This window comes from Myodes glareolus, chromosome 2 (assembly GCF_982192425.1).
Source record: "Myodes glareolus chromosome 2, mMyoGla1.1, whole genome shotgun sequence".
Taxonomy (NCBI): domain Eukaryota; kingdom Metazoa; phylum Chordata; class Mammalia; order Rodentia; family Cricetidae; genus Myodes; species Myodes glareolus.
In genome coordinates, this window is record NC_142027.1 from 125,698,692 (window position 1) to 125,726,623 (window position 27,932).

Consider the following 27,932-nt stretch of genomic DNA (forward strand, 5'->3'; position numbering starts at 1 on the left):
CCTAAGCTCCAGCCAGCAGCCACTGCTTCTGCCAGTCCCTGTCTCGGCTTACCTGCTGGGGTGTGCTGGACCATGGATGGCAGGTGGGGGCTGGCAGATGTCCCAGGAGCATGGTGGGAGGCTTCTGGGGACTCTTGTGGCTCTTGGCGGTAGAGGAAGACCTTGGGTGTGAGAGGCAGGGCACAGGGGCTGGGCCTTACCTGAAGCTATCGAATTCCACCACCATTTAATAAGCAACTGTGGTTCTTCAGGGCAAGTTTTGGGATGAGGGCCAGCTAGAACACGTTTCTAGGGTAGATCTAGAAAGCTGTGTGTGAAGATGTGTGCGGCAAAGAGGCAGAGGCCGCAGACTCAAGGGTCTCTTGCTGTCATGACTTTTTAACAAGCACAAGTGAGGTCCTTTTGAGGTGGGGTCACACGTAGCTCAGGCTAGCCTCTAACTCCTCATACAGTTGAGGATGTCCCTGAATTCCTGGTCTCTCTCCTCCATCTCCCAAGAGCTGGCTTACAGGTGTGAGCCTTGTACACACTAGGCAAGCACTCTGCAAACTGAGGCATATCCTCAGCCCACCCTTCTCTTTTAAACATCATAGTGTGGTCTATAAAGAGTTTTCTCCCCTATATCAAGAGTGCATCTGGCCCTCCCATCTCTGGGAAGCGTAGCTGAATCCATTGTCAGCCTTCATGGCCCCACACACCTTTTTTCTTCCTCTGGCCTTCAGCTGTCTCATCCTCTCTCCCCCAGCATAGTGAACTCATCCTCAGCTACTGCTTCACATGGGAGCCCTCAGGTGAGAAGGGAAATCCAGGCCAGGTTTTCAGCCTGTGAGTTTGACTTACATAATTTTCAATGCTACATAATTATGCAATTACATAATTAGAAGGGATAAATTTCCACTCCTATTATAGTCATGGCTCTGGAAACTCTCATGTTGGGAGCTCATCCCTCCTGATGGGAGAGTCGTGATAACTTTATTTAAGAGCATCGTCTGGGAGGTCCAGTCCACCTACTGCGTGTGTCCTGCCTAACTCCCCTGGACTTACATATTCATTGGCAGGACTTGGCTCAGCACCCATCTACTTCCCCATCTCATGGCTCTCAGATGTGAACCCCTAAACTCATCTGAATATGGGGTTTTGAGAATGAAAAGAGCCCATGCAAGGCATCTTTTGGCCTGGGCTCCAATTGTAGCTTGCCGTTTCACCTTGATTAGCCCAGTCCCCATGGGCCGTGGTACCCCCTTTATAAAATCAAGCCTAAGTTAAACTTTGTGTTGGCTTCCCATGAGGCTTTAAGATCTACACTGCTGCCCGGGTCTCAACCGCAGTCTCCAGCACCAGCCCCTTTAATCAGTGCTGTGGTGTGCAACCACCTCCTCCTGGTAGCTTCCTGCTTCTGCACACTAGGCTTGAGACTGTGACCTTGAGCCTCCTAAGCCTGCCATCACTCAGCCTGGCAACCTGGCTCCTGAAACCAAAGCCACAGGCACCGTTTGTGTGCCCCCTAAAAGCCCACCTTACATCCAGCCAGCAGCTACTCTGGGAAGGCCCAGAGGCAGAAGTCAGTGTAGAGTGCTAGCTGGAACCAGAGCAGGAACCTTGTCCAGGGGGAGAAGTAGCAGGGTGTGTCGCCATGGTTATGGGTTTCTCCATAACTTCCGCCCTCCTGCTGCTTCTGTACCATTCATCCCGCCTCTACCGCTCCCACGGGGTTTTCCTTGTGACTTTAACCGATTGTGGCAGGAGGAAGGATCCCCAGTGGATCCCTGAGGTACTCACAGGCTTCAGGGTTAGCACCTTGGGACACTCACCTCTGCTGAATGCTGGGGGAACCCCAGACACCACTCCTTGGGTCTGAGAAGCTGGGACATCGGTGGGTAGAGGTGAGTCCACCTGTGTGCTCAGAGCATTGGTGAAGTTATTGGTCTGGTCCACAGCCACATCCCTAGAAATCATTTCGTGCTCTGGTGAGGAAGGACAGACAGGAATAATGGTGACTTTTGGTGAAATACAGGGTGCAGGTTCATGGGAGATGGCTGTGTGGAAGAAGCAGCCCATGTCACACCCAGAAGGACAAAGGGACTTCTTGGGGGGACTTTTTCTACCTAGCACTGAGAGTGGAGAATCAGGGCCAGCTCTTCAGCCCCCATCCTTCTGAACTAGGCCACAGGACCAACCATGCCATGTACAAGGATGTCATGAGTACCATCATTGTCATATTCAGGAGGCTGAGGCAGGGGGCTCTTGAGTTCAAACCAACCTGAGCTACATAGAAAGACCCCATCTCAAAATGCTAATGGCTAGGGATGTAGCTCAGGGGTGGGTGTGGTATTCTTTGCTCCACCCCCAGTACCACCAAAAAGAAAATAGGTGTGCGTTTAGGAAATAACCATCCTGCCTCCCTCTCCAGAATGCCCAGTCCTGTGACATTGAAGACCCTAAAAGCACTGCAGGGACAGAATCTGGTGTGTGTACGTATGTGTGTGTGCATGCGTGTGTGCGTGCATGTGTTCCTTACAAAACCACAGTTTTGTAAGGTTCCATAGAGAACAATGGTGAGGGGTGCTGGGGTGGGCTGGGGAGCACCTGCACTGTGGTAGACCCTCCATCACTTCTTTTTCAGGGAATCAGAGAGATGGTGGCTCCCGTGCTGAAGAGCTTCCAAGCCGAGGTAAGAGCCAGTAGCTAAGTGCTTGGGGAGGTGGGGGCAGCATGCACTGGGCTTCCCTCCCCGCAGGCTACCCCTCCCCAGGTTGAAATCTGAGGTCTGCTGCCCTGCCAAGACATCCTTGTGGATAAGGCCCAGGGGCTACCAGCCCTCCCAGCTCATCCACCTCCCATCACTCTCAGGGTGAAGTCAGCCTTGCTCACAGCCTTTGCCGCCATCTGGCAGTGGCTGCCTCTACCTGCCCATCCACCCCATGACAGTCAAATGTACCATCTATGGCATTGGTGCTGTCCCTTCGCCTGCCTGAGAAGATGCTAGGGTCATGCTGGGCTGGGGAGGGGAGCCCATCTCTAATATCCCCTGGGCAAGGACTCCCCCTGAGCTCAGGTGGACCCAGAAAACCCTCCCTTGGCCCCTGAGATGAAGGGGAGGGCTCCTGTTCATTCCGCACTCCTCAGCTCCTCAGCCATCTCTCACTCAGAGCTACATAAGACGTAGGCCTCGGCTGCATATACATGAATGTTGGTGTGGACAGGGTTCTAGATGCCTGAACCTCCATGTCCCTCTCTGTACCATGGGAATAAAGAGACTTGCGGTCCTCCTGTGTAGTTTTGGACATGGATAGTGAGAGAGACCGCAGGAAAGGGGGATATGCCCACCTGGCCCGCTGTCTCAGTGTCGCTGGAATGTGGCTGGGGTTGGAACCCTGCCTCTAACACTTACTGGCTGTGTGTGTGATCTGAGGTGAGTTACTTGGCCTTTCTGCGCCTCTGTGTCCTCCTCTGTCAGATTGGTGATAATTTTCTCTCTCAACAAGATTGAGGCTGAGGGCGGTGCAGGGTCAACAACAAGGAAGTGTTTGGAATAGTGCCTTGGGTGTTCAAAGCCTGGGGACAGCTGGGAGTGGTGGCACATGCCTGTAATCCCAGCGCTTGGGAAAGTGGAGACCATCCTGGCCTGCCAGGAGAGATGATGTCTTTCCTCTGCCGCAGAAGAAAGACTTGGATGTTAGAAGTGATGTGAAGACCCGAGGCACAGTCTCATGGGTAGTGGGCTTGGAATTTCAGCCCTGCTTCTTTAGCTGTGTGGCCCTGGGGAGGACCTCTCTGAACCTCAACTCTCCTCCTGGGACACAAAAAGAAGCTTGCAAATCCAAAGGAAGAGGAAGCTGCTGGGGGGCACGTGGTACGGTGTGCAGACAGTTGTTCCGAGGGATCTCTCTGGCCACACACCCACAGGACTTACCTTGACTGTATTCCCCAAGCCCCTGCCTTCCTCGTGGTCACTGCACTAAAATGCCATGGCTGTAGGTCCCGCCTCACCCCTATGGGGAGGGAAGTGGCCACAGAGCCAAATCAAGGTCAGATTCATTCCGGCCTTCCAGTCCAGCAGCCTTGGTGTATGCAGAGTTGGGGGTCCCCTCTCCCCAAATCCTTTTCCTGACTGTATGGGAGGTGTGGTGGGGAGGAAGTGGACTCGGCCCACCATGAACCAAGGCTTCCTTGATTGCTCAAAGGGCAATTTAGATTCCCCCCATACACACACCTCCCAGGAAAACATGCCAGCCAGGAAAGGTGCTTTCTGGGAACCAGCCTGAAATGGCCGAAGTTTGAAAATCCTCACGCGGAGAAAGGGAGCCAGCCCGAAAGCCCCACTAATTATAAAAGTTGCTTTTATGAAAGATAATTCAAAGCAGTAATTTAGCAAACATAATCAAGCCACGCAGATGGGGCCGCTGATGGATGGATTGCAACATGCAATTAGCGGCTCTCACAGTTACATGTCATTAACCCTCCACGCACAAAAATTATTTTCTCATTATTAGTTGAAAAGGTAAAATTAAGCTGACTAGACACTAAAGGAACAAACCACAATTAATTACCTTCATTTATTACAGTCATTATCTTAGAGTTATTTTTGCTTGGAGACAGAGAGATACAAACATCTAAATTAAAAGTTTTGTTTTTGCTAAATTTGAGGTGAGACGGTTCCAAGCGTTTTATGCACCAGCTTGCCCCCTAGACCTCAGGGCCACCCCAGCAGGCCCCTCTCGTGCAGTTTCTTCTTTGCAGGGTGGTCTGGGGTGACAGAAGCCTTTTCATTTTCTCTGGAGCAGAGCTGGTCACCTGAGCTAGTGGGAGCACAGCAGTTTGGGGACTGTGCTTGAATGGACATGTGTGACTTTGGCGAGTGATTTCCTGTGTTTGAGTCAGTGATTTGATGAGTGCCAGGTGGCAGACATGTCACTAGTGTGCAACACAGCAGGTATCGTGTACCTCAGCCTGCAGCCAACAGTGCCCTCCTTCTCCCTGGAACTGAGGAGCGCATGTGACCACCGCTTCGGAGCTGGTACCAGGAGACGTTGAGATGGCTGGCTGCATCCCTGCAGGCCTTTATCATTTGGAAACACTTAGTGAACTGAGGAAGGTGGTAACGTGACTTAGGAGTGCAAGGATCCAGGTTCGATCCCTAGAACCCACAATTAGGGGGAAAAAAGCAGCTAGTCATGGTGACTCCCCAGTGCTGAGGAGGTGGAGACAGAGCTCTGGGGCTCACTGGCCAGCCTGGCCTGCTTGGCGAGTTCTAGGCTAGTGAGAGACCCTGTCAAAATGTGTGCAGCAGCTGAGGAATGGCATTCCAAGTTGTTCCCGGTTTCACATGCACACACAGATACACGTACTTACACACACACACACACACACACACACACACACACACACACACATGTACACGTGCTCTCACCTGTAGCATGTTAAAAGCATCTGATGTCACCTTCGGGGGGTCTACATCCAGTCATCACCTCTGCCCCTCTTGGCATGGGAGCAGCAGGCATTTTTGCAATACACTCAAGGACTTGCCAGGGAAGACAAACCACCTTCCCACATAGCCCTCTACAAGTGTCTTTGGATGGCCCAATGCTTGTGTTAGGCTCCCATGAGGCTGGAGACGGCTCAGAGCTGGTGAGACACTGTCCCTACCCCTGGGGAAGTCCTGCCACCTTGTTCAACCCAGGGGACCTGGTGTGCTCTCCCTGAACTTGTGCTGCCTCAGCCATTCATCCTGCCCTTACCTATACACATATGCCCTTGAGTGCCCCCATTAAACCAGGCGTCTGTATCTCTTTGGGCCTGGGCCTACTTTCACAAGAGACCAAGTGGCCCTTAGCCTGCCTGGTGGTTCTGCCTCCTGACCTGTCCTGCCGGCCAGCACACTTCCTATTGGGAGAAGCCAGGTCAAAAAGTGCTACCTAAAGAAGCAAGGCCAAGAGCTGGTGGCTGAGCTCTGCTGACTCCAGGCTCAGCGCCACCACCTGTGACATAAGGCGTCAAGAAGAGCCCAGTCACGCTGCCAAACCGTGAGCGATTTTGCTAAGGGGTTGTTTAGGAGTGTGGCTAATTCCGAAGATAAAAGGAGCAACCCCACTTTTTTCTTAACTGTGTTGAGCAAGAGTCACTTTACTTCTCTGGGTCCCTGCCCCTCCCACTTCAAAAGATTTTGATTTATCTATATTTGGGGTGTGTGTGTGTGTGTGTGTGTGTGTCTGTGTGTGCCTATGCCTATGCATTGCAGCAAATGGGTGCTAACCAAGGGAGGATTTGCAGGCGTCGTTTCTGCCCTTCCACCTTGTGGGTGCTAGAGATTTACTCTCTGGTCTCTGCTTTGAAATGAAGATCCGAATCATGGCTGCCCCTGAGGCTCATGGGGAGCTCAATGCACTGATACTAATACAGGGAGAATATATGACAGAAGAGAGGCTGGCCATGCCACACTTGTGCCTCCCACAAGTCCTGTGTGGGAGTCACTCACCCATTTCCTCTGGTGAGCTAACTGAGGCTCAGCCATGGCCTACAAGACCTGACTCAGGCAGGGACAGCAACCAGTAAGGCCTCAATGGCTCAACACTGTGAGCAAGGCACAGCCCAGATCATATGTCCCCTTCTGTAGGTCTCAGCTGGCCCAGAGAGGGCAAAGTGCTTGCCCAGGTCCTCACAGCCCTCCACCCATAGCCTTGAGGATGGGAACTACAAGGCTCAGTTTGGAGAGCTACCTGGGTTCCTCGACATCCAGGGAGCCAAGAGTTGCTGCGAAGGCCAAGCTGGGAAGCCCATAACATACACGGAAGTGAGGGGTTAAATCAGGACTGAGTTATGTGATACTAAATTCTCAATAGACAGGAGTGTCACCTGCAGCATGAGGCAGGTGCAAACGGCCCACGCCCTCCCCGCTCCCTGCCCACCCTCTCTGGTGGTGTCGCCTTGAGGACCATCCTGTCTCCTTGGCGGTCTTGCCGGCTGGAGGCGAGGCTCCCACTAACCCACACGTCCATCTGGATTTGCTGTCAGCCCACCAAAGCATCCTCGGGCTGTGATGCTGAGTTACAACCAAATTAAGAACCCTCAGCCATCCTCTTTGATTCGTTCTCTCTGCCTTATCAAGTAAATTATTAATGCTCCTGCCCCCCAGTTAAGCAGATACTTGCAGCCATTACGGGTCCTTCTCATTAGAAATAACATCATCTAAGGAAGGGTATTGATTGATTTTTTTTTTTTAATCTTGGAATCATGGACGTGAACCACATATTTACATGGCATTCCCTTTAACTCGAATTCTTGTGCTTTATTTTTATATTATTGATCCTTTTTTGACACGAATTGCTTTTTGGCCTTGTGTGCACGTTGTAAGCTTTCCACCCGGCAAAGGAATCGGCTGCGCCCAGCCACGAAGAGCAATGACTCTGGCCACGTGGCAGGAACATTCCCGCACATTTAACAGCAATTAGTCTACCCTGCTGCCCAGACGCTCGTGTATGAAAATTTACAAGCCTTTTAATAGACTGAGCTCTGGGACCGGGCGGGCCTGGCGCCGGGCAGATGAGGCCACCGGGTGTACATCCATTGAGCTGCCGCCTCAGTCAGACGGAGGTGGGGGCGGGCGGGGAGGAGCTACTGGAAACACAGATCGCTCACTTCAGCAGGGTTTGTATGACCCAACACACAGGCACACATTCAGCTGCTCAGTCGGTGCTTATTGGGTGCCTGCTGTATGCCAGACATGGAGCTAGGTGCTGGAAGTACACGAGAGTTCAGGTCCCTTCCACTCCTGGTGCCCAGGATGGAGCAGAGTGGGCATAAACCCAGGGTCATACAGACCTGAGTTCATGTGGTGGCCCTGCTTGTGACCAGGTTCCTGATTGAGCCTGTTTGCCTGGCTGTAGAATGGGGCATGCACAGCACCTGTGCCCTTGAGGAGGTGGGGAAGAGTCACCAAAATGATGATGCTTGGGACCTGGTTATTCAGCCTGTTGCCCGCTGAATTCTACATACCTTCCCTAACTTTGCCAGAACCTCACTGCAGGCTCCCCCAACTTCTCCTGGTGCCCACAGTGGCTCTCAACACCCTTTCTCTGTGAGGAGGCCCCTGCTTTTCACTAACTCCACTTAGACCTCACTCAGCAAACATTGACTTGGCACCTGCTGTATACCAGGGTAAGTGGCCAGCTACTGTGTGTATGTGTGAGCCTGCATGTGAGCATGTATGTGGAGAATCTCACTGGGATTGGCTAACTGGCCCAGCCTCCCCAGCACTGGGATTACAACTATGCTACTGGCTCTTCTTTCTATTTTCATTTTTTAGATATGGGTTCTTGACATCAAACCGAGTCCTCTTGCTTACAAGGAAGTACTTTACTGGCTGAGCCATGTCCTTGGTCCCTGAAGTTCCATTTCCTGCCCCTGTGGCACTATGGCCTGTGGGAGAGAGGTGGACATTGGCCAGTGTAGTCCAGCAGTACTCACGGAGGTTCGTGTAGCCTAAGTGGGTAATGAAAGACTGAGCAGGCTCCTGGGGAACACACTGGGGACCTTAGGGGTACTAGGGTACCAGATGCAGCCTCCCTGGGTCAAACGTCCCATCTCTGTGACTGATAACCCAAGTAAAACAGGGAGGAAAGACTCCTGGGACTCAGGGTTTCAGAGGCCTCTGTCTGTGGCCCCGTGGCCCTGCCTTTCTGAACTGAGCCAACATTGTGCTGGAGGAGGATGGTAGAACAGCTGTTCGCCTCGTGGCAGCCAGGAAGCAGAAAGACAGACAGAAAATACTAGGAATAAGCTCCACCTTTCAGAGATAGCTATGAGCCAGCCAATGAGTGAATCCACAGACTAGGGTCCAGTCCTCCTCATCCAATCATTTCTCAAGGTCCTGCCTCTGAGCCTTGCAGCACCAGCACCCTAGGTCTTCTGTTCTGAACCTAATGGGAGCTCAGCTCATGAGTGCAGGACACATGTGTACACATTGCACACGTGATTAGCCTTTTGGCCCCATGTTCCCGGTGCACTCCCCGAGCCCAACCGCCAGGCCTGGCACCCCCACCTGCCTGTTTCTGATATGTGGCTGCATGTCTTCCCTTGTAGAGTGAGGACTTGGGGTTTGCAGTAGCTCAAGCTGAGGATTAGGAGAGGCACAGGGACTGAGGGGGGTTCATCCCATGCACCCCCAAAAGCAAAGGAAGGCTAGAGTGAGAAGGTCTGAGGTCGCAGTGGCCATGACTACAGTGAAAGGAAACATGGCTCCGGAACTGATGGGTGGTACCGGTGCTGCCAGGGCCAAGTACATCACACCCCCAAGGCCCCATTTCTAACACAAACGCCTGACTCTAACGACCCCTAGGGTTATAGTCAGAATGGGGCCTGCACCTGGCCCTTAGGTGCAGGCACAGGAGTCAGGTCCTTCTTGCATTGGGGTTCCTCAGTGAGGGGAACACCAGACAGGCTCCCCAGATTCTCATATCATAACTCAACTTTCCTACAGCCCAAGGCAGCAGGAATAGGGTCCTGAGGAGCTGAGGAACCTACCCAAGGTCACACAGCCAGAAGAAAGGTCCCGGATCCCATCAGCTCACCTCCAGTTTCAGTCTCCCATTCTGGGAAGTGGCTTCCTCACCTTCTTTATACCTGCCGGTGCGGGTGGAAGGCTGACAGGACCACCACAGGATCACACTTGGTGAACTATAGGAGAATTCGGGGCTGGACTGCCCAACCTCGTGTACCAGCTCCCCATTTTCACTACCCAGGGTAGTCTTCCTAGGGCTTTAAAACTGGGTCCTGAGCCAGGTGGTAGTAGTACATGCCTCTAATCCCAGCACTGGGGAGCCAGGGGTAGGCGGATCCGTGAGGTAGGCTGAGCACCCTGTACCTCAGTTTACCCAGGTCTGCCTGTGCAGATGTCTCTGTGTGGACCCCTGTCTGTTCTGTGAGCTCAGAGAGGTCTCTGGACTGCTGTGGGCTTTGGTCTAGAAGGGCCTAGCTGGCATAGTGATACAGGTGTCATCCCAGCACTCAGGATGCTGAGGAAGGAGGATCAGGAATTCAAGGCCGGTCTGTGGTACTTCAGCAGGTACTGCAGCATCGGGAGTCAAGGCGGGGAAAGACTCTCCCTGCCCCTCTCCTGTGTCTGAAGCTCTTTAATCAGTTTAAAGTCAGCCTTGGCTACACAATAAGCTCAAAGCTAGCCTGGGCTATATGAGCCCCTGTCTAATGATAATAATAATAATTTTGAGTTGTCTAAAAGACTTCCCCAGCATCCAGAACCACTTAGGACAGACAAGTGTGGTAGTGCTGGGCTTCTGAGCCTTACACATTCTGTTTTTTGCCCCAAAAATACTCTTTTCCTTCCCCAACTCCATATATAAATGTCCACGTGTTCTGCAAACGTCCACCCAAATGGCCTTAGCATGAGATTCTGCGACCCTCTGCCCTGAGCACGTTTTTTTCACCAGCTCCTGAAAAACCACATGATCAACCCCTCTGCTTCTCTCCAGGGCTGACAGAACTCACCCTCTCACTCCATTACAACCCTCTGACAACGTCAGCAACTCCTAGGATGGAATTCAGTCCTCCTGGTGTCCATTTGGGACTCTGCATCTGCCCCGCCCACCCTCTTTGCGCCCACCCGTTCTCTGCCTCGGGGCCTTTGCACCTGCTCCACCTGCATTACCCCCACAGGCAAGACTTCAGTCTGGGCACTGTGAGGTTCTGGGTCAGGTGAGAGGATGTTCAGCAGCCTGACTAGGATGTCCCCACTAATCGCCCACAGCACCTCCCTCCGTGATAGTTCTCCCTCAGAGACAGTTCATGCATCGCTAGGCTTCCCTGACACCTGCAACTCCTCCAGAGCTCTGGTCACATGTTACTTCTACAGGGAAACCGCTAAGACTCCTTGTCCCTTTCCCAGAGCGTGGCACAGTTCTTCACAGTGCCTGTTCGCCTAATTATCCAGATGCTGAAGACACACGCACTGTAGACTCCTGTGCTCCCCAGTCCCGCATAGTCCCCACTCAGCAGGAGCTGGGGAGCATTGATGAAGTGAGTATTGATTGACATGTGATTAGACTGGCAGATGTGGTTCTTGGTGTTTCTGTTCCAGGCAGCGTTCTGAATGGTCTGTGGTTCCGAGTTATTTCTCGTGACCCACCTAAGCTGGGAACTGTCATTGTCAACATTTTATAATACAAGCAAAAGATGAGCACAAAGGGGTTAGTGACCTGCCCAGAGCCACACACAATCAACTGCTTCTGATTGGCTGCCCTGCCATTTAACCAGGATTTATTGAGCACTCACTATGTGCCAGATCCTAAGGATAAATTATAGAGCAGGAGAAATACAGCTCTAAGTTACATGTGTGTGCACAACATACACACATAGTACGCATGCATACATGCACACATGGAAAATGGCTCCTTTTTCAGGCAGAGATGACCAGGCATTGAGTAGGGCCACCCAGACAGCTGATGGCATAGTCCTTTCCTTCTTCCATGCCTTGTATGCTTCCCATTGCACACCCTGTCCACGGGGCAGGGACACTTTAACAGTCTAACCAGTCAATTATAATAATATTTTTCTCTCCAAATATTTAAGGGGGGTTTGACGTGCTAAGGTATAATCATGGCTCAGAGACCGAGCTGACATTAGTTATTAATTAGACCATTATGCATTCCACGGTGATAATTGCTTTGCTGTGGAGTCACCAAGCATGAAACGGGCCCGGCAAAGAAATGCAATCTATCAATCCTTGGAGTCGCAGCACAATGCAGCCGCTCACCTTGAGCCAGTACCTCAGCAGGAAACAAAAAGAAATTAATGATGCCAGTGATAGGCAGTAGCAAGCCAGACCCTTTCTCATCGCAGCCCCCAGGAGGGCTCACTGGCTGGTCCCAGGAACAGCATTGAAACAAAGTGAAAATGGCCATTTGTCTTGGGGACATCTTTTCCTGCCTCCGCCTTCCCATTTCCGCCTTCCCACCTTGTCATTTGTGGGGAGACATTGTCACCATCTCCAGCACTGCTCTTGGCCTGTCTGCTGGTGCTCTGCTTCCACCCAGATTCCAGCCCTGCCCTCGGTGGATAGGGAACAAACCCCAGATTTGTCCTGAGGCCTGGGGTGGGAGGTGTCAGTGGCAGACACAGCCAGAGTTCAATCTTAACACAGGAAACAGAGATCTCTGAGGGTGAGCATGTGCCTTGAGACCCATCCAATGGCAGCTATCACGCTTAAGAGAGCATCCACCATGGTTAAACACACCCATTGGTGTTTGGTGTCTTGGCGATTGGTTCTGTGCTGCCTGTTTTACAGATGAAGGTTGGCTGGGATGGCTTGAGTCGGTCCCACAGCTGATGGTGTAGCTGGGATTTGAACCCAGGATCCTGAGGGGTGAGAAAGCAGAGGTGGACTCCCAGAGGGGAGGATAAAGCATGCACAACTGTCTGGAGCCAAGACAGACATGTTCTCATCCTTAACAAGGCAAAGACCTCCTGATGCCTATCTCCAGGCCGGCTTCCTCAGCCTCCAGACACTTCTGGATGGACCAGGTTCACATCGACCAAGAAGCATTAATCATCCAAGTCTGAGCTCAGCCTCCCCAGGTAACAGACAGCCCTGGCTCAGCTTGAGGCCTGTGCAGCCCATCAGCTTCGTCCAATCGGCTCCAGAACAGAAGTCGGCCTCAGCGTAAACATGGCGGCCCCGGTTACCTCAGGGAAAGAAAGAGGAAGCCTGCAGAGCTGGCTCCCGGCCTCATATCGATTATGTCTGCCTGCCATAGAAGCTCCTGAACAATTGGATGAGTCTTTGATGAAGTCCATCCTTGCCACACTGCTCCCCGCCTCCTTCCAGCCGCGTCCTAAAGCCATTAGGGGTGTCCCTCCCTGCAGGAAAGAAAAGAAGGGGACACTCTCTGCAAAAAGTGACAGGCACATTCTGTCTCAGAGACCTGAGAGCTGTCACCTGACCACCACAGAAACACTGGGACAGAGACAGGTGGTTGGAGACAGCCACCCTGGTGGCCTGTCAAGAGTGGCTCAGGCCTGTAGTCCCATTGCAGGAGAAAGTTTGCCGTGATTACAAGGCCAGCCGGGGCCTGAAGAGATGACTCAACTGTGACAAACCTGTGCTGCTCTTGCCGAGGACGTGGGCTCCGTTCCCAGTACCCACATGGCAGCTCACAACTGCCTGTACCTCCAGCTCCAGGGGATCTGACACCTTCTTCTGGCCTGTGCAAGTGCTGGGTACACACACACACATATACACACAAGCACACACGCATACAGACACACACAAGCACATACACACGTACACACACATGCGTGCACACACATGCACATACACGCACATACACATGCACACACGGCCTCTTTGAAAGGCCCACATACCAAGGAGCTCTGGCCCACTGACCAAACAAGATGGCACTGGATACTGGATGAGGCCTCTCCACATTTCTTTTATCTCAGCTTCTCCAACCCAAGGTCCTGTCCCTGGTCAGCCCCAGACAGTTCCCCATCACCTCTGCCATGTTCCTGGTGCCCTGGTGCGTTGGCACCCCGGCCTTCCTCTGCACCTCATGGTAATTAGTCTCAGCAGCAGACTCCTCACAGTGGGAGAAAGGGACTTTCAGGTCTGAAGTCACCCTGCTAGCCACAAGGAAGCCCTGCAATTGGGGCAACAGGAGGGACTGTTTTCCCTCATGGGCTTCTGTATCTGGCTGGACACAAACATCATTTTGGCAAATATTTATTGGGCTTCTCCGACATGCCAGATGCCGTCCTGAGCACTGAGCGAAACATTCCACCCGGTTGTGCAGCTGATGGCTGTGTTGCCTGCTGTCTGTAGAGGCCCTGCTCACTCTGATGCTGGGCCACCCTCTGTCTGTTCCTCACCCCATCAATCCAAACCAGATATTGAGCCATTCCCTATTCCTTTGATTTGACAGGGTCTGATGTAGCTCAGGTTAACCTTAAACTCCTAATCCTCTTGCCTGCACTTCCTGAGCCCCGGGATCGCAGTGACAGCTGAATGGCTGTCCTAAGGCACGACAGCCAATAAGCAACGCAGAACCTTCTCTATGGGGCAGCTGTGTGTAAGCAAATCACAGACTGTGGGCTAAATCCTGAGCTCACTGCCTGCCCTCATAAAGAAAGATTTAATAGAATATAGTTTAATAGATTATAGCCTCCTGTACATATGCCCACCCACCATTTTTGTAGGAATAGGGCGGAGTTCAGCGGCCGCCATAGAGACCAATGTATACAGGCTAAAGCGCTGAAAATATTTATTCTGGTTAGAGCTGGGCACCTCAGCTGTGCCCCCCATTGGGCTGAGGTTCCCTCAGGGCTTCCTCCAGTCGCTCCTCAGAGACCTTCCAAAGGACACGGCTATATTTAAAAGTCTGGGAAGGACAGCACTTTGATGGCATTTGCGTGGCCGCTGTTCCTTAAAGGGCATACATGTTCCTTTAGCTTCTCTTTTCTGGGCTGGCATTTTGGAGAATGTGCCAGAATGGAATTGAGAGGAGAAAGCACTGCTAGTGGGGACCTCCCCTCACCCCCCCTCCCCCTCCTCCTTCTCCTTCCCCCCTCCCCCTGCCAGCTTTCCAGGACAAGGCCATGGTGCATGTAGATGGGCCAGCAGGTGTGATATGGACATGCGATATGTGAGGGACAGCCCAAGGCCAGAGGGCACCTGTGACCCAGCATCTCTGGCTCTGTGCCCTCACCTTTGTCTCTAGGTTCTGGCGACTTCTACCTCTCAGGTGCCCTTTGGCTCTAACTCATCCTTGTGGCCCTTTGGCTGTGCCTTGGTCCGCATTACCTTATACTTAAGAGTGGCAGGCCCGTGGCGGGGCTCCAGGGTGAGCACTTGTCTAGCATGTGCAGAGGCCCTGGGTTGTGTTCTTAGCACTGCCAGACAACAAGAAACAGCAGATAAAACCTGTCCTTTAACTCTTAGTCTGGGGGGACACCTGCCGAGCCTTGGTGGCACTGCACTATAAGTGGGGAAACTGAGGTACAAGGAAACCACAGACCTGACTCCGAAGCCCACTTTCTTCCCAGCCCTTCCTTGAATCATCACACTCATATTAAGCACCAGCTACATGTATGCCCCGTGCTTGCTCCTGGCCTCCCACTAGGCCCTGACTGTCCTCAGAGCCAGCCACCCTTCCACCTCATCAGGACTTGGCTTTCAGAGAGTAATCTGGGGGCCCAGAGGGATGGGTGGGCAGGGCCTGGCTTTCTGGGTGGGGCCTGCAGTATGGCTTGCTGTGCCTGCCTCAGGGAGGTAGCTTGGGTGTATGAGGCAGCCAGCAAAACAAGGCAGGGACCATGTGCAGGGCTATGTACCAGAGGTTAAAATGAATCTGGCAGGTGCGCCAGGCCTGGGACGGGGGCACTTCAGCTCCGGCCGTCTGAACAGACGGCCCAGATGGTTCCAGGTGGCCACTGTCGATGGAAGCGTGGGCCCCGCGCGGCCAGATCCTCCAACTCCCCGGAGAAGCTGGCAGTTTGGCACTCTTCTGGTTTCAGAGTCCTGGCTCCCTCTATATGCACATATTTGCATACTCTGGGCCTTTCTGGGGTGTCATTTACATACCACAGTCAAATGTGCAAATCGGGAGTGTCTGGCTTGATGGGTTCTGACAGCTCCAATATTTTTTAAACACTGGAGTGTCCAAGAAAATAGGATTGCAGGGCGGCTCCAGCCTACCCTTCATGGCCTTCTCAGCTGTCACGTGCCACGTGCCACATGAGCGGGGCAGGACCCAAGAGTGCACATCCGATGTCCACGCTAGGGCCTGGCCTTGGGGAGATAAGGATAATGTAAGGCCGCTGCTCATAGCAAGGGCTTGGGCTCTGGGGCCCGGTTGCAACTTCCACCTCTGCCCCTTGCTGCGTGGCTTTTCAATGCTTGTGCCACGGCTCTCTGAATCCCAGTTCTTACTGTTGTTAACATGGGAACTCTGGGCCAGGCTAAGGAGGTCCATGTGACAAGGTCTTAGCAAACCTTCAAATGCATGACAAGATGTGGTCTTTTAGTTTGTAGACTTTTTTTTTTTTAATCAGAGCAGTTTGAGGTTGAAATAGAATTAGAACTGGGACTTCCAAGCTTCCACATGTCCCACCACTCACTGTAAGCTTTTCACGGCAGTTGCCATGCTGATGAGCCCCCTTGTGTTACGTGGCACTGTGTGGCAGGCACTCTTGTGGGTTGTGGCAGGCGCGTGGCCACAGAAAAGCCTGTCTCACTCTGCTGAAGGACAGACTTTGTGGAGGTAAGCTGGCCATGGTTCAAGCACCTGACATGGAAGCCCCCATTCCCTGTCTCACAACTAATTCTGTGTCCAAAGTCACTCTCTGCCTTAGTCCTCCTGTGATACTTCAAGCCACTGCCTCAGCCTCTCTGGACCTCTCTCTCACTGGCTGCCCCACGGAGCCTTGGGAGGCTCTTTGTGCTCTATAAAATTGCAAGGTATTATGATTATCATTGTATCCAGAGAAACAATGTTCACCGAGGACAGAGGTCTAGCCCGAGGCTGAGAAAGAAGATAACCCAGCACTTGGTGGCAATTGTTTGTGAATTCACCCTCCTGGGGTGAGGTGGTCAGAGAGTCACCTATGGGTGCAGGTGCAAGGTCACACTCCAAGTAGCCACTTAAGCTGTTAAGGTGGCAGGGCCAGCAGGCCTGTGCCACTGAGTCACGTTCACCCAACCAGGGACACCCAACCAGAGCGAGAGGTGTTGTCCGCCTCTCAGCACCCTTGACAGGACTCCTCCTTTACCCTTGGCCACACTCTAGCACAGCAGGAGGCCACCCCACCCCCTATCTAGACACAGCCTTAAGGGATTCCCGGCTCCTTCTTCCTGCCAAGGGCCGGTTTCTTTCTTTCCTTCCTTTTCTTTTTCTTCTCTTTTCTCTTTTTTTTCTTTCTTTTTTTTTTATTACCCCCAAAGCAAAATTTATTTGTCAGGTACTAAAGGAAGCCTCCTGTCCCTTTTATGCCAGCAGCCCTCAGCAGAGGAGTGAAATCGTGTATTTCGCTGCTAAAAAAAGCCCCAGCTTATACAATTTTAACAATAGAAAACTGATCTTTGCGCTCCAATGCGTGGAGGCTTGGAGGAAAACCGGCAGCATTCAGGTGGCTGGCGCATTACAAATGAGCGGTTCGCCTTTGTTTTGAGTGACAGGCAATTTAAATGCAGTATTATATGGAGTCCAGGGAATTTTTTTTCCACCCCAGAATGGGGGTTGGGGAATGCAAAAAGGTGGGAGGAACAAGAAGGGCTGAGGAACTCTGCATTCCCCCCTACATGAGTTGAAAAGTCCAACTTGAGCTATTTAGTTAGGAAATCAGGAGTTCCCGGTTAGAGTAGTTGGTGATTATACTGTAGCTAATAGTGGCCATAGCCTGGCCTGCTGAGCCACATGGGGGTGCATTTTGCTGGGTCCCCAGAGCCTGGCATAAACACATTGGGGGCCACATTGTGTTTCCTGGAAAGTGTTCTTAGTACCGACATTTGAAAACATAGCCCTCTGCTTTATTTTTAATCTGGCTAATAAATGTGGTAATAAAATTCCCCATGGTTCCTCCTGCCCCAGCCGATGTCCCCCTCGGGCCTTGCATCAGACCTGGGGATAGTGACACGTGGTGGAAAGGTTTCAAAAGAGTGCAGAGACAATACTGACTGCCTGCCTGGGCGGCAGGAATTAATGCAGCTAAATCAGGAAGGTCCTTCCAGGGCTGGGGGACAGCTCAGTGGTTAGAATATTCGGCATGGAAGTGTGAGCAGCCGAGTTCAGATCCACGTAAAATCAGGATGGGGAAGCATAGACTGCAGGAACCCAAATTTGCTAGGTTTTAACTCCCAGCAGGCAAGAGCCACATAGACGGTAGTGACAGGCCCTTCCTCCCCTGAACTCACTGCCAGGGTCCTGTCGGGTTCCTGCAGAGCAGGCCTTGTAAGCACGTGCTACTGGTGTTTCTAACAGTGAACTTTATAGGGCCTGTGGCTGGCCACGACTGTCTTCGAGTTGCTCATGTGACCTCCAGATTGCTGCTGTCACAAGCCCAGTCTAGATCCTTTACTTCCACCCTTCCTTGTGACCAGGCATAGCCACAAGCAGGACACAGCCTTTCTCCTGCTAAGCTCCCTGGTCAAGGCCCCGTGGGTTAAAGGCACCGAATGGCCACTTCTAAGTGGTCAATGGTGCACGGATGGTGGTGAGTGTATTGGACAGATCAGTTCTCGGGGACATTATAGGAAGACAGTCACAGAGATGAAGACACCACTACAAACTGGTCGACACCATGGCCGAAAGGAGAGTATGGGTGAGGCTGGGGTAACTGTAAAGGACTCGGCCATCCCTTTTCCCCCACACCTGCTTTTATAATTCACGGGAACATTCTCACCCTCCTGCAAACCCCAGCCAGGACCGTGTTCAGCACGGACAACTGGGAACCAGAGTGTCTGGATATATATGATATGTATGTATTCTTCATATTGGATGGGTGCTGAAGTGTTGCTTCTGTGGCTGCGTGAGCTATGTGTCGGCGGTGCCACAGCTTCTAGCCCAAGCAGCTGCAGGACTCTGGGAAGACAGCAGCATCCAGAGGGGTCAAAATGACCACCACCATCCCTACCAACCAACCACACACACACGCACACACAGACACACACACACAGACACACACAGAGACAGCCTGGGACCCTTGCCTTCTCAGGGACAAAGGGCATCTATTTGCCTGCCTTCATGGTCAGACAATGGTAGAGGGGACTTGGTAACTTGCCATGTCTCTGAAGATGGATGTTCGCGAGTGAGAGTATGTGGTTAGCTGCAACATTTTGCTGTCATTGCCGTCCTCTTGGGGACACTCCCAAACTCTCTGCTCCCCAACACTCCTAACATACGTGGCATTTCACCGCCTCCCTGCTGTGGCTCCCTTTCGCTTGGAATAGTCTGTCTTGGGAGGAGGGCAAGCCCCCTGTGCTGGGTGATGATGTTTCCCACACTTCCTGCCCTGTCCCCTCCCTAGCACCCTTCCCTGCTCAGGGAGAGATGGGGATTCGCCAAATCCCACCGCCAAACTGGGTCAGCCTTCCCCCACGTCCACCCTCTGCCAGTCCCCCACCCCAGCCCATGCTTTTCCTTCCAAACACTTAGTGGTTGTAATTAACAAATCATCTGGGGAATTGCCTGGAGGTCCGTCCCCACAGTTAGGACTATTCTTAGTCCTCAGTGCTGGGCAAATCTCAGGAACTCTTGGAAAGTTGGTTGAGTGGATCAAAGATGTCTGTCACCCTAGGAGGTCAGAGAGCAGAGTCTCTTCTCAGGAGAACAATGGGATGAAACTGCGGTAGTCACTGGCCTTTTAAGTCCGCGTTTGACACTGACCGCTTTTCTCTCCACTTCTCTATCGTAACTCCCCCTATTCCACAAGGCCTCTGTGGACCATCTCTGTCAGCTAGAAACCTAATGATCACAGACAGAGTCTGACCCTTTCTGGGAGCCACGTTGTTAAATGGTATAAAGGGACCTTGCGTCATTGCAGCAGAGTGTAGCTCAATTTTTTAAAATGGTGGTGAGCTATGCTGTCCTTTTCTTATGCTCAGTCTTTGAAATCCTGTATGTCTTCCATATGCGTTATATGTTTTGATTTGGACTTCCCATGGTTCAAGTGATCCGGAGTCACACATGGCTTTGACAGCCATATTGGGCAGCATGGCAGCCATATTGAGCAGTGTGAACCTCTATACTGAATGTGTTTTTCAGATTGTTTTTCCCTTGGTGCACTGGTATGCATAGGTTTTCTCTGAGGTTGTTTTTGTGAAACACCAGAGAGATGAACACAGTCAAGAACTCAGAACTGGCAGAGTCAAGGTGGGAATTGGTCACACTTGGTGGTAAACATATCCGTGAGGCCTCAGGCATGCCAGGAGCTCAAACACTGGATCTCTAGAACCCTTTGAGGAAGTTGTGTTATTAGCTTCCCCATCTTTGTAAGTGAGGAAATGGAGTCATGAGGTCTTAAGTGAATGTATGTTCAGTTAGCCAATGCTAGACCTGGGGTTTAGCATGAAACCCTGGCATCCTCCTCTCTGGACAGGTTGTCTCAGAAATGGCCTCCACCATTCGGAAGCAAAAGAACCCTGGCATCATTTGGGTGGGGAAGAGGGTTGGTGCAGCACACTCGGTTTGTTTATTTGGTAAACGGCGCTGATGGGCTGCGGGTGGGGCTCAGCTGATGAAGAACAAACATGAAGGTCTGGGTTCATCGCAAGTGCTGTATAAACTAAGCAAGCAACGCACTCCTGTAGCCTTAGTGCTCGGGAGGCTGGGCGGGACGGCATAAGACCCTGCTCTGCCTCCCTCTGGGAAAATTGCTTATATTGGGCACCGACTTTGAGTCAGAAAGAGTTCTGAGGGCTGTGTGTAAGGGAAGGCCTCAGCCACAGGTCTGTCCCCTGTTGTTTTCACCCCGTCACTGAGAGTTATGGGAAGTGAAGACAGTCCACACTCCCAACCGCCACACAGGGAGTTGGTACTGGGAGGGACACGTGTGGTACCTGCAGCATAAGGCCCACTGCTGCCCACCGTGACCCAGCCAACCAGGGTTCTGTAGATGTGGGGTCGCTGTTGGTGCTTTCCAGCACTGACCTCACAATGGAAGGCCCAGGACTCTGCATTGCAACTGGGCAGCAAGAACTAGGATCAGGGCCACTGGACTTCACTGTCCGAAGCGGGGAAACAAGAGGGTCCTGAGCCCAGAAGTTCCACGGCTGTGGGCCCGCCAAGGTCACCTAGCCACACGATGCAGGGGACACCCGTCTTCCACAGTCTCGTCGACAGAACGAGAACATGAGTAAGCGAAGGACGGGGTAGCTTAGCTCCTCACCACTCGGTTGGTTGTTGTGTGTTCAGCCAGTCGGGAAGCATTTATTGAGCAACATCAGTATGCCAGGAACTTTGGTATCCACTCTTTTACTGATGCTGGTTGAAGCTGTCAGTGTCTTCTAAGAACTAGCGGTTGCACCGTGTTCCCCAAGCATGTCCCCCTTTCTCCCAAAGTGTATCGGGTTTGAACTCAGCAGCACTGCCCTCGAGTGAAGATTACTAGCCAATGTATTAATAACCTACTGTTGCCTTTCCCTATGTTGAGATCTTTCGGGCTGGTTAGAAAGTGAGTCCTGTTATGATTTAGTCACCCCACCCCACTCCTGGACTCAGAGAAGGGCAACCACACAGCCTGGGCATAGTGCAGCTGGGCTGTGAGCTCAGAGTCCTTAATATGGGAGACTCTGGGAATATGGGAGCCTCAGCTTGTAACTGCCAGCCCCCTCATCTCTCTTCCCCCTTTGCACAGGAAGGCATTGGTCCCCTTGCAGGTTCAGGGCCATGGCTGCACATGACACTTTCTCTTCTTCCCAAAGGTGGTGGCCCTGAGTAAGAGGAGTCAGGAAGCAGAGGCGGCGCTCCTGAGTGTTTATAAGCAATTAATTGAAGCGCCAGGTAAGAAGCTCTTGGACTCCATAATTGAATAATTACCACTGAGGAGCGCCGTGAGCAGTGACACAGATACCACGGTTGCTTCCTGGCGCTGGGGTCTGGGGACAGGCCTGGACCCAGGGAGAGGCCAGACCCTCTGTCAGCTGGGGTCAGCGGGGGGTGGGGGGGTGCAGGTGGAGGTGGTGTGTGTGTGAGAGAGAGAGAGACAGAGAGACGGAGAGAGAGAGACTTAATCAACCTGGTATGACATTTCTTCATGGCTCCTTCCTGATTTCTGCCTTGCAAGTTGGAGGGCAGCTTTGACGTGACGCCTGCCTGGGTCTTCTCATCCAGGGTCGCAGGTGACTCAGCCAGCAGGGAACAGTAGAGGGATAATGCCACCTTTCCAAGGGCCAACCTCAGAATCTCAGTACTGAGGGGAAGCCTGACTAAAAGAACAAATACTGGTAGTTCCCCTTCCAGACAATGTGGACAAAGCTGGGGAGGATCTGCTGACCTGCTCACAGTGGTTAGGGTCAACCCCTGCCCCGTGTCTGTCAGAGTGTGCGCCACCTGACTGCTGTAGCCTTGTCTGCTATGGCAGCGCGTGATTACGCTCTAAGGAACCATCTAGAACAGGCATCTCACTGTGAGAGACTGCAGGGGCTGGGGGAGGGGTATGGGCTTTCCTTCTGGGTGGAGAAGATTCTAGAACTTGAGGGGGGCAAGGCAAGGGTGCTCTGAGGGTGAACTGACTGCTGCTGGAGGGTTTCCAGCGAGACACACGTCACCTCAGATGAACACGTTCGAGGCAGTACTCAGCCTGCAATACTGGCCTTGGTCCGGCCGTGGGTCTTAGCATGGTAACCCTTTTTAGGATGTTTGGCTTAAAGTACATGATTCCTGTTGCTTCCCCATATGTTGGTCCACACCACCCCTCACATCGCAGATGTCAGGGCCACAAGGACCACTCCAATAGACTGCCTTGCTAAGCTGGGGGGGGGGGGGGCGGGGTGCACCAGCCATTCTGACACTTGGTCAGACATGAGGCTTCAAGTTGGGCATGGTAGTTCACATCTGTGATTCTAGCGCTCAGAAGGCTGAGACTAGCCTGGGCTACACAGTGAGACTGTCTCAACAACAAAGTAAAAGAGCTGGGGAGGTGGCTCAGTTGGTTCAGTGTTTGCCTGGGTGACATCCTGGGTGTGGTGGTAAATGCTGGTAATCCAGAGCCAGGCGGATTCCCGGGGCGGGGGTGGGGGGGGGGGGGGGGTGGGGGGGGTGGTCAGGGACAGGCAGCCTCCAGGCTATTGGAGGAGCTCCAGGACACTGGGGCCTGTCTCAAAAAACAAGGAAGGACACCTGAGGCTGACTTCTGACCTCCACCTGGCACACACATGCTTGCACACACTCAGGCAGACATGCAAGTATACACACACACACACACACACACACACACGTGTGCATGCATGTAAGAGAAAACAATATTTCACTTCTCGGATTCACCATGGGACCCTCATCTTTCGGAACCCCAGGCTGTTTTAACTCAGTTGTGGGCTCAGCCAAGAGCCACGTGAGCCCCTGAGACTGGTGTGGAACCTTCCAAAAAAATCCTCATTGCCTCTTACACCTGTCCCTAAAGCCTGGGTACTCAGAGGTCATGAGGAGGCTGGGGAGCCTAGCACTGACCCCCATGCCTTCCCAGGTATCCTCCCGTGAAGAAAGGGGAGGGAGGGGTGCCATATCCCAGCTGTCACCGAGTTAGAAAACGAGGAGCCTTAACGGATGGAGATGCGCCACACAAACAGCCCCTTTAGGGGCACTAATTCATTTTCGAGACATTTAAGAATAACACAATGTTTTAATGATTTCTTCAGGGAATCGAGAAGACGTATTTTTGTGCTCATTAAATGTTATCCACAGACACGAGAAGCAAATGTCAGATGTGGAGGTTTGGGGGGACTCTGAGCAGACACACACACACACACTCGCACACTCTTCTCACCCCTACGCAGCCGGGATGCACCAACTCCCCATTGGTCTATGTCTTGACAGGCAAATTATTTGTCGCAGTTACCCCCACCCAAGTCCTGATTCAACATTTCCGTCTGAATGACTGGCTGCTGCCAGCACGAGCCCTTGGCAGGCAGCGAGACGCGGGCTGATTGCTCAGCAACTATTTTGATAAGTGCGCAGTCCGTGTATCTGTAATTACGGAAGAAAACCGTAAATCTTTTGGATATTGTTCGCACAGATGTGGCACGAAGTGAGAAAAAAAACCCAGTAAAATGTGTTAAAAGCGTAATTAATGTCATTGTTGTGAGGGAAGACTTGATTTAAACTCCTTGGCTTCGGCGTGCCGTGTTGATAGCTGATGTCTTCACTGTGCACAAGCCAAGTCGTGGGGGGACCCGGCCCAGCCTCAGCAGGAGAACCTGGGGACCCAGTGACTAGAACAGGGGAACAGGAGGAGGAGAGAGCCAGGGAGGCCAGGGGGACACGTGGACACACGACTGAGCCCACTGCAAGACAGGTGAGTGGCCCAAACGGCTTCTTGTATTTTCTTTGTGTTTCTAAAACTCGGGTGCCAGGCTTGAGACTTCCCTGCTGGTGTGCCTTGCTCTGCAGTGTCCTCTCAGGGTGAGACCGCTTGGGGAAGAGAGAAGGAAGGTTTTGGGTGCAGTGGCAGAGGTACTCCGTCCTCAGTGTATTGAGCTGCATGGCCTTAGCCCGGAGCCTCACCCTCTCTGGTCTCTATGTCTTTAAAAAAGAGGTCACAGAACCTTCTGGTTGGTTGGCATGAGGGTTTGATGCTTCATGCGTGAGGGGATTTTAAGGAACATCCCATAGCCTGTGGACCTCAGGGTCCAAGGGTTGCAAGTGTCTGCTATGAATCCCGCGGGGCTGTCACCTGTCTAGGGCCCGGGGACATCGTGGTCTGTGCAACAGGGAGCTACTTGGCCAGGTTTCGGGGTTTTTAATGTGTCTTCTCAAGCCTAAAAAGAAGAAGAAGAAAGAAAGTCGCTTTGCTTTACACACACAGCTCTCAGACAACAGCAAGTGAAAAGAAGGAACTCGAGGAACTGTTTGTCACCTCACTGTGTCACCCCATGTGAACCTCTACAGAGACCCTCCAGGTCCCCTTTCCCAGCCTTGGCTGTGGGTCTGTTCCTATGTAGCTGTTCTGGGGTGTCCTGAGCCCCTTCCCATACTGCCCATGCGCCAAGGGCTCAGTGCTGTTGTGCTGGGTTTCTCTGGCTGAGAAGAACAGAATGTACAAAGGAAAGTCCACGTCCTGATGATAAACCCTGTGGTCAGAACAGACGAGGCTGCTTCTCCTTGTTGGTCTGCACAGCTCCTCTTTAGTTACTGTGTTCTCAGACATTGTATTTTGCAAATGGACCATTTGTGTCGTTCCTTCATGCGTATCGGGACTTAAGGATTGTTGATGTGTAGATGCTCTTTGCATATTAGGGATGGGATGCTGGGACTGGTAGACATGCTTGGCATTTTCTCTCCTAAACTGATTTTTGCTTTTTAACTTTGTTCATTACCTCTCTTATATACGGTGCCTAGCAGATGTGCAAACCACGATTTCTAGAAAGTAGAGAGTCTTACCAAATCTTTCTTTCTGTGTCCTATTTTTAAACACATTTTCGCCTGAAGGTTGGAAGGGGTTTTTGAGTATTTTTGTGATCTTCTAAAATTTTAAATCTGAAATGTATGAAATATATTTTCGATGGAAGCAGGAAGTAAAATAAAGATTTTGAGGTTTGTCCCAAATGACTAATTCTAGCGCCATCTAGTGATGGCTGTGGCAAAGAGGTTTTAGTATAATCAGGAATAGCGGTGCCCACTGTTGCTCCTGCTATCACCCTCCCTCCCTCCCTTCTTCCCTCCCTTCCCCTCCCCCATGGTTGCGTCTCTAGGGAGTCATAAGAACACAGAGAAACACTTCATTTGAACTCGAATGGAAGACAGAAATGCCATCTTGCCAGGGCATTTCTGGGGTGCTGTTTAGGGGCACTGCCTGCCTGACAGGCATTATGCTAGCCCCTCAAAAGTGTGTGTGTGTGTGCGCACACACACACACACACACACACACACACACACACACACTAATACACCCACTTCAGGGTAGGTTCAAAGAGGTCAGGTCTCTTACTGGAGGTCACACAGCAGAGAAGAACTGGAATCTAAGACCACCCTCGCTGGTGTCCACCCTTGCTGTTAAATTCATTCATAAATCGAAGGACTTTGGGAGATTCGGGGAAAGAAGGAACACTGTGGAAGGGGCTTTACTGCCAGTCCTTTGGGGGCTGGGCCAAGAGGATAGGGAGACTCTTGCTGGAAACCAGCTGCTCTCACTAGCAGAGCCCCAGCGTCTCCTGTGAGATCCCCCAGTGCTGAGGGCAGCAAAGAGCTGCAAATGCCAGGACAGGGGAGACGACAGAGGAAGAAGGGGCTCCGCTCTACTGTGTCTCCCTCCATGCCTGGCTCCTCCCCAGCCTGTTTCCCTGACACATAATATGTAGACAGTTGTACCCTTTTAATGGGGCTGTGGCGCAAACCACCCAGCCTGCTGTGGCCCCTGCACCACTCCTTTGGCAGTACTGAGTGCCTGCTGTTTGCCACAGAGGCACGGTGTTGAGTGAGATGGACCTCTTCCTGCCCTCCTGGGACATCTGTGCACTTCACACATGGAGCCGTGTTTGCACATGTTTTGTGACCGGGTGACTTTAAGAAACTCTCTCCCTTTCTGGGCTGCTGTTTTCATCTGAACAGATGAGCTCATTCCCTGCTACCTTAGAAGTATTGAACAGGATAGCATTTCAGGTGCCTGGCTTGTCGTAGCTGCTCAGCTAACAGTGGCTTCTGCTGCCACTGAATACCCAGTGTCATGGAGGGGGACCCTCGAGACCCTCCCCTCCCCCGTTTCCAGAGGCCTCTGAGCCGGTCAGCTCAGGCCACTGTGGGGAGAAAAGAGAGGGTAGGGTAGGCCCATGGCTGTTATAGAGGGAGGGAGCTGTACCCATCTGCTAAGGAAAAGTTAGGACTCTGTGCCACCCACACAGGCACCGCCCGAGCCCAGATGGGAGCAGGCTACTGCCTGGGCTTGAGCTTGGAGGGGTGCACGCATACTTCTGCATATATGTTTCTAAGCAGCCTTGTGGCCAGCCTTCTGCCTTTAGCATCCCCAAAATTCCTCTGCGTGCCACTTTGGGGTGGATGCAAAAGGAGGGAAGAACCAGACATCTTTCCCTGTGTCTCCAGCCCCTGCCTCCCACCCGAGGACCAGGAGGCATAGGCCAGGCTTCCTCACACAAGAACGCTCTCCTCCGCTTTTATTAGCCACCCATGCATCAAAAGCAGGCCATGGCCCTGAGCCACCCAGATCTCACTCTCACCTCTCCACATCTGGGCCACCCTCACCCTTTGTAAAGTCCAGTCAGTTCAGCTTATCCACAACCTTGCTTGGTCATATACTTTGGATTTGGGGTTCCCAGCTTTTGCTTTTGAGACATCTAGGTTGAATCAAAAAGCTCCTGTGTCCGCAGGACTCAGCCCCACCCTCTCCACACGGGCCCTAGCTGCAGGAGTCACTAGGTGAGGCACTGCCCAGCAATGTGTCCTTAGCCTGGTGTCCCAGGACACTAAACCAGGCAGAAGGAAGTGGAGGGGACTGACGTGGGTGCTAGTGGCCTCTCTGAGCCCCACGGCCTCATCTGTGACTGTGAACTGTAGTCATGAGGAACCACTGAGGTCTTGTGGTGACTCTAGAGAATAAAGGAGCAGAGAGCACCCTCCCGTCCTCAGCCTGACCGGGACTGTTTCCCCAGATATATCCTGTTGACTAGAACATTCTGCTTCGGCCCCATGCTGCCTCTGCTTCTCTCCAGCCTACCCCACGAGTCCATTCTTGATGACAGGGGCCCTGTCTCTATCATAGCCTCACCTGTCTCTTGGCCCTCTGTCCCATCTGAGTGGCTACTGCTGCAACAGGCTTGTGCCCCACAGCTCTGCAGGTCAGAAGTCAGGGCCTGCCTCCCAGGACTGCGCCTTGCAGGTGTAGGGAGAAGTCCTCTCTGCCTTCCCCAGCTTGGACAGAATGATGGGCAGTTGATAAATGGTCATGGTGCCTCTGTCAGAGCTCTATGCAGGGCCCCAGGCAACCACTTTCAGCTTCCTCCTCCACCACACTTCTCAGACAAGCCACATTTATTGACTATGCGCCATGTGACCGGCCAGCGCCGGACCCCAGGGATGAGGGAGACAACATGGAAGCCAGGGGCCAGTCCCAGGTCAAGGGCTTTTCTCCCATTGTTCAGTCTGTGACCACACACAGCCAGCAGTGAGCCCACCTCACCCCGCCCCCCCGGAAACCTGGCTGACTGTCTCCCCTCCTGCCGCAGTCACCACCCACAGCTACTGGGAGCAGTGTGAGTGGGCTCCCAT

General features: G+C 52.4%; 1 protein-coding gene across 7 annotated transcripts in view; it reads left to right on the top strand.

The window, feature by feature from the left end:
• Window positions 1-27,932, top strand: part of Cux2 (cut like homeobox 2) — a 175,782-nt gene that overhangs the window by 115,515 nt on the left and 32,335 nt on the right. For all 7 annotated transcript variants that reach the window (XM_087903660.1, XM_087903661.1, XM_087903665.1 and 4 more), the window contains exons 3-4: window positions 2,624-2,671; window positions 21,422-21,500. In XM_087903660.1, the coding sequence (XP_087759786.1) occupies window positions 2,624-2,671; window positions 21,422-21,500 (127 nt within the window). The remainder of the gene's footprint in view (window positions 1-2,623; window positions 2,672-21,421; window positions 21,501-27,932) is intronic.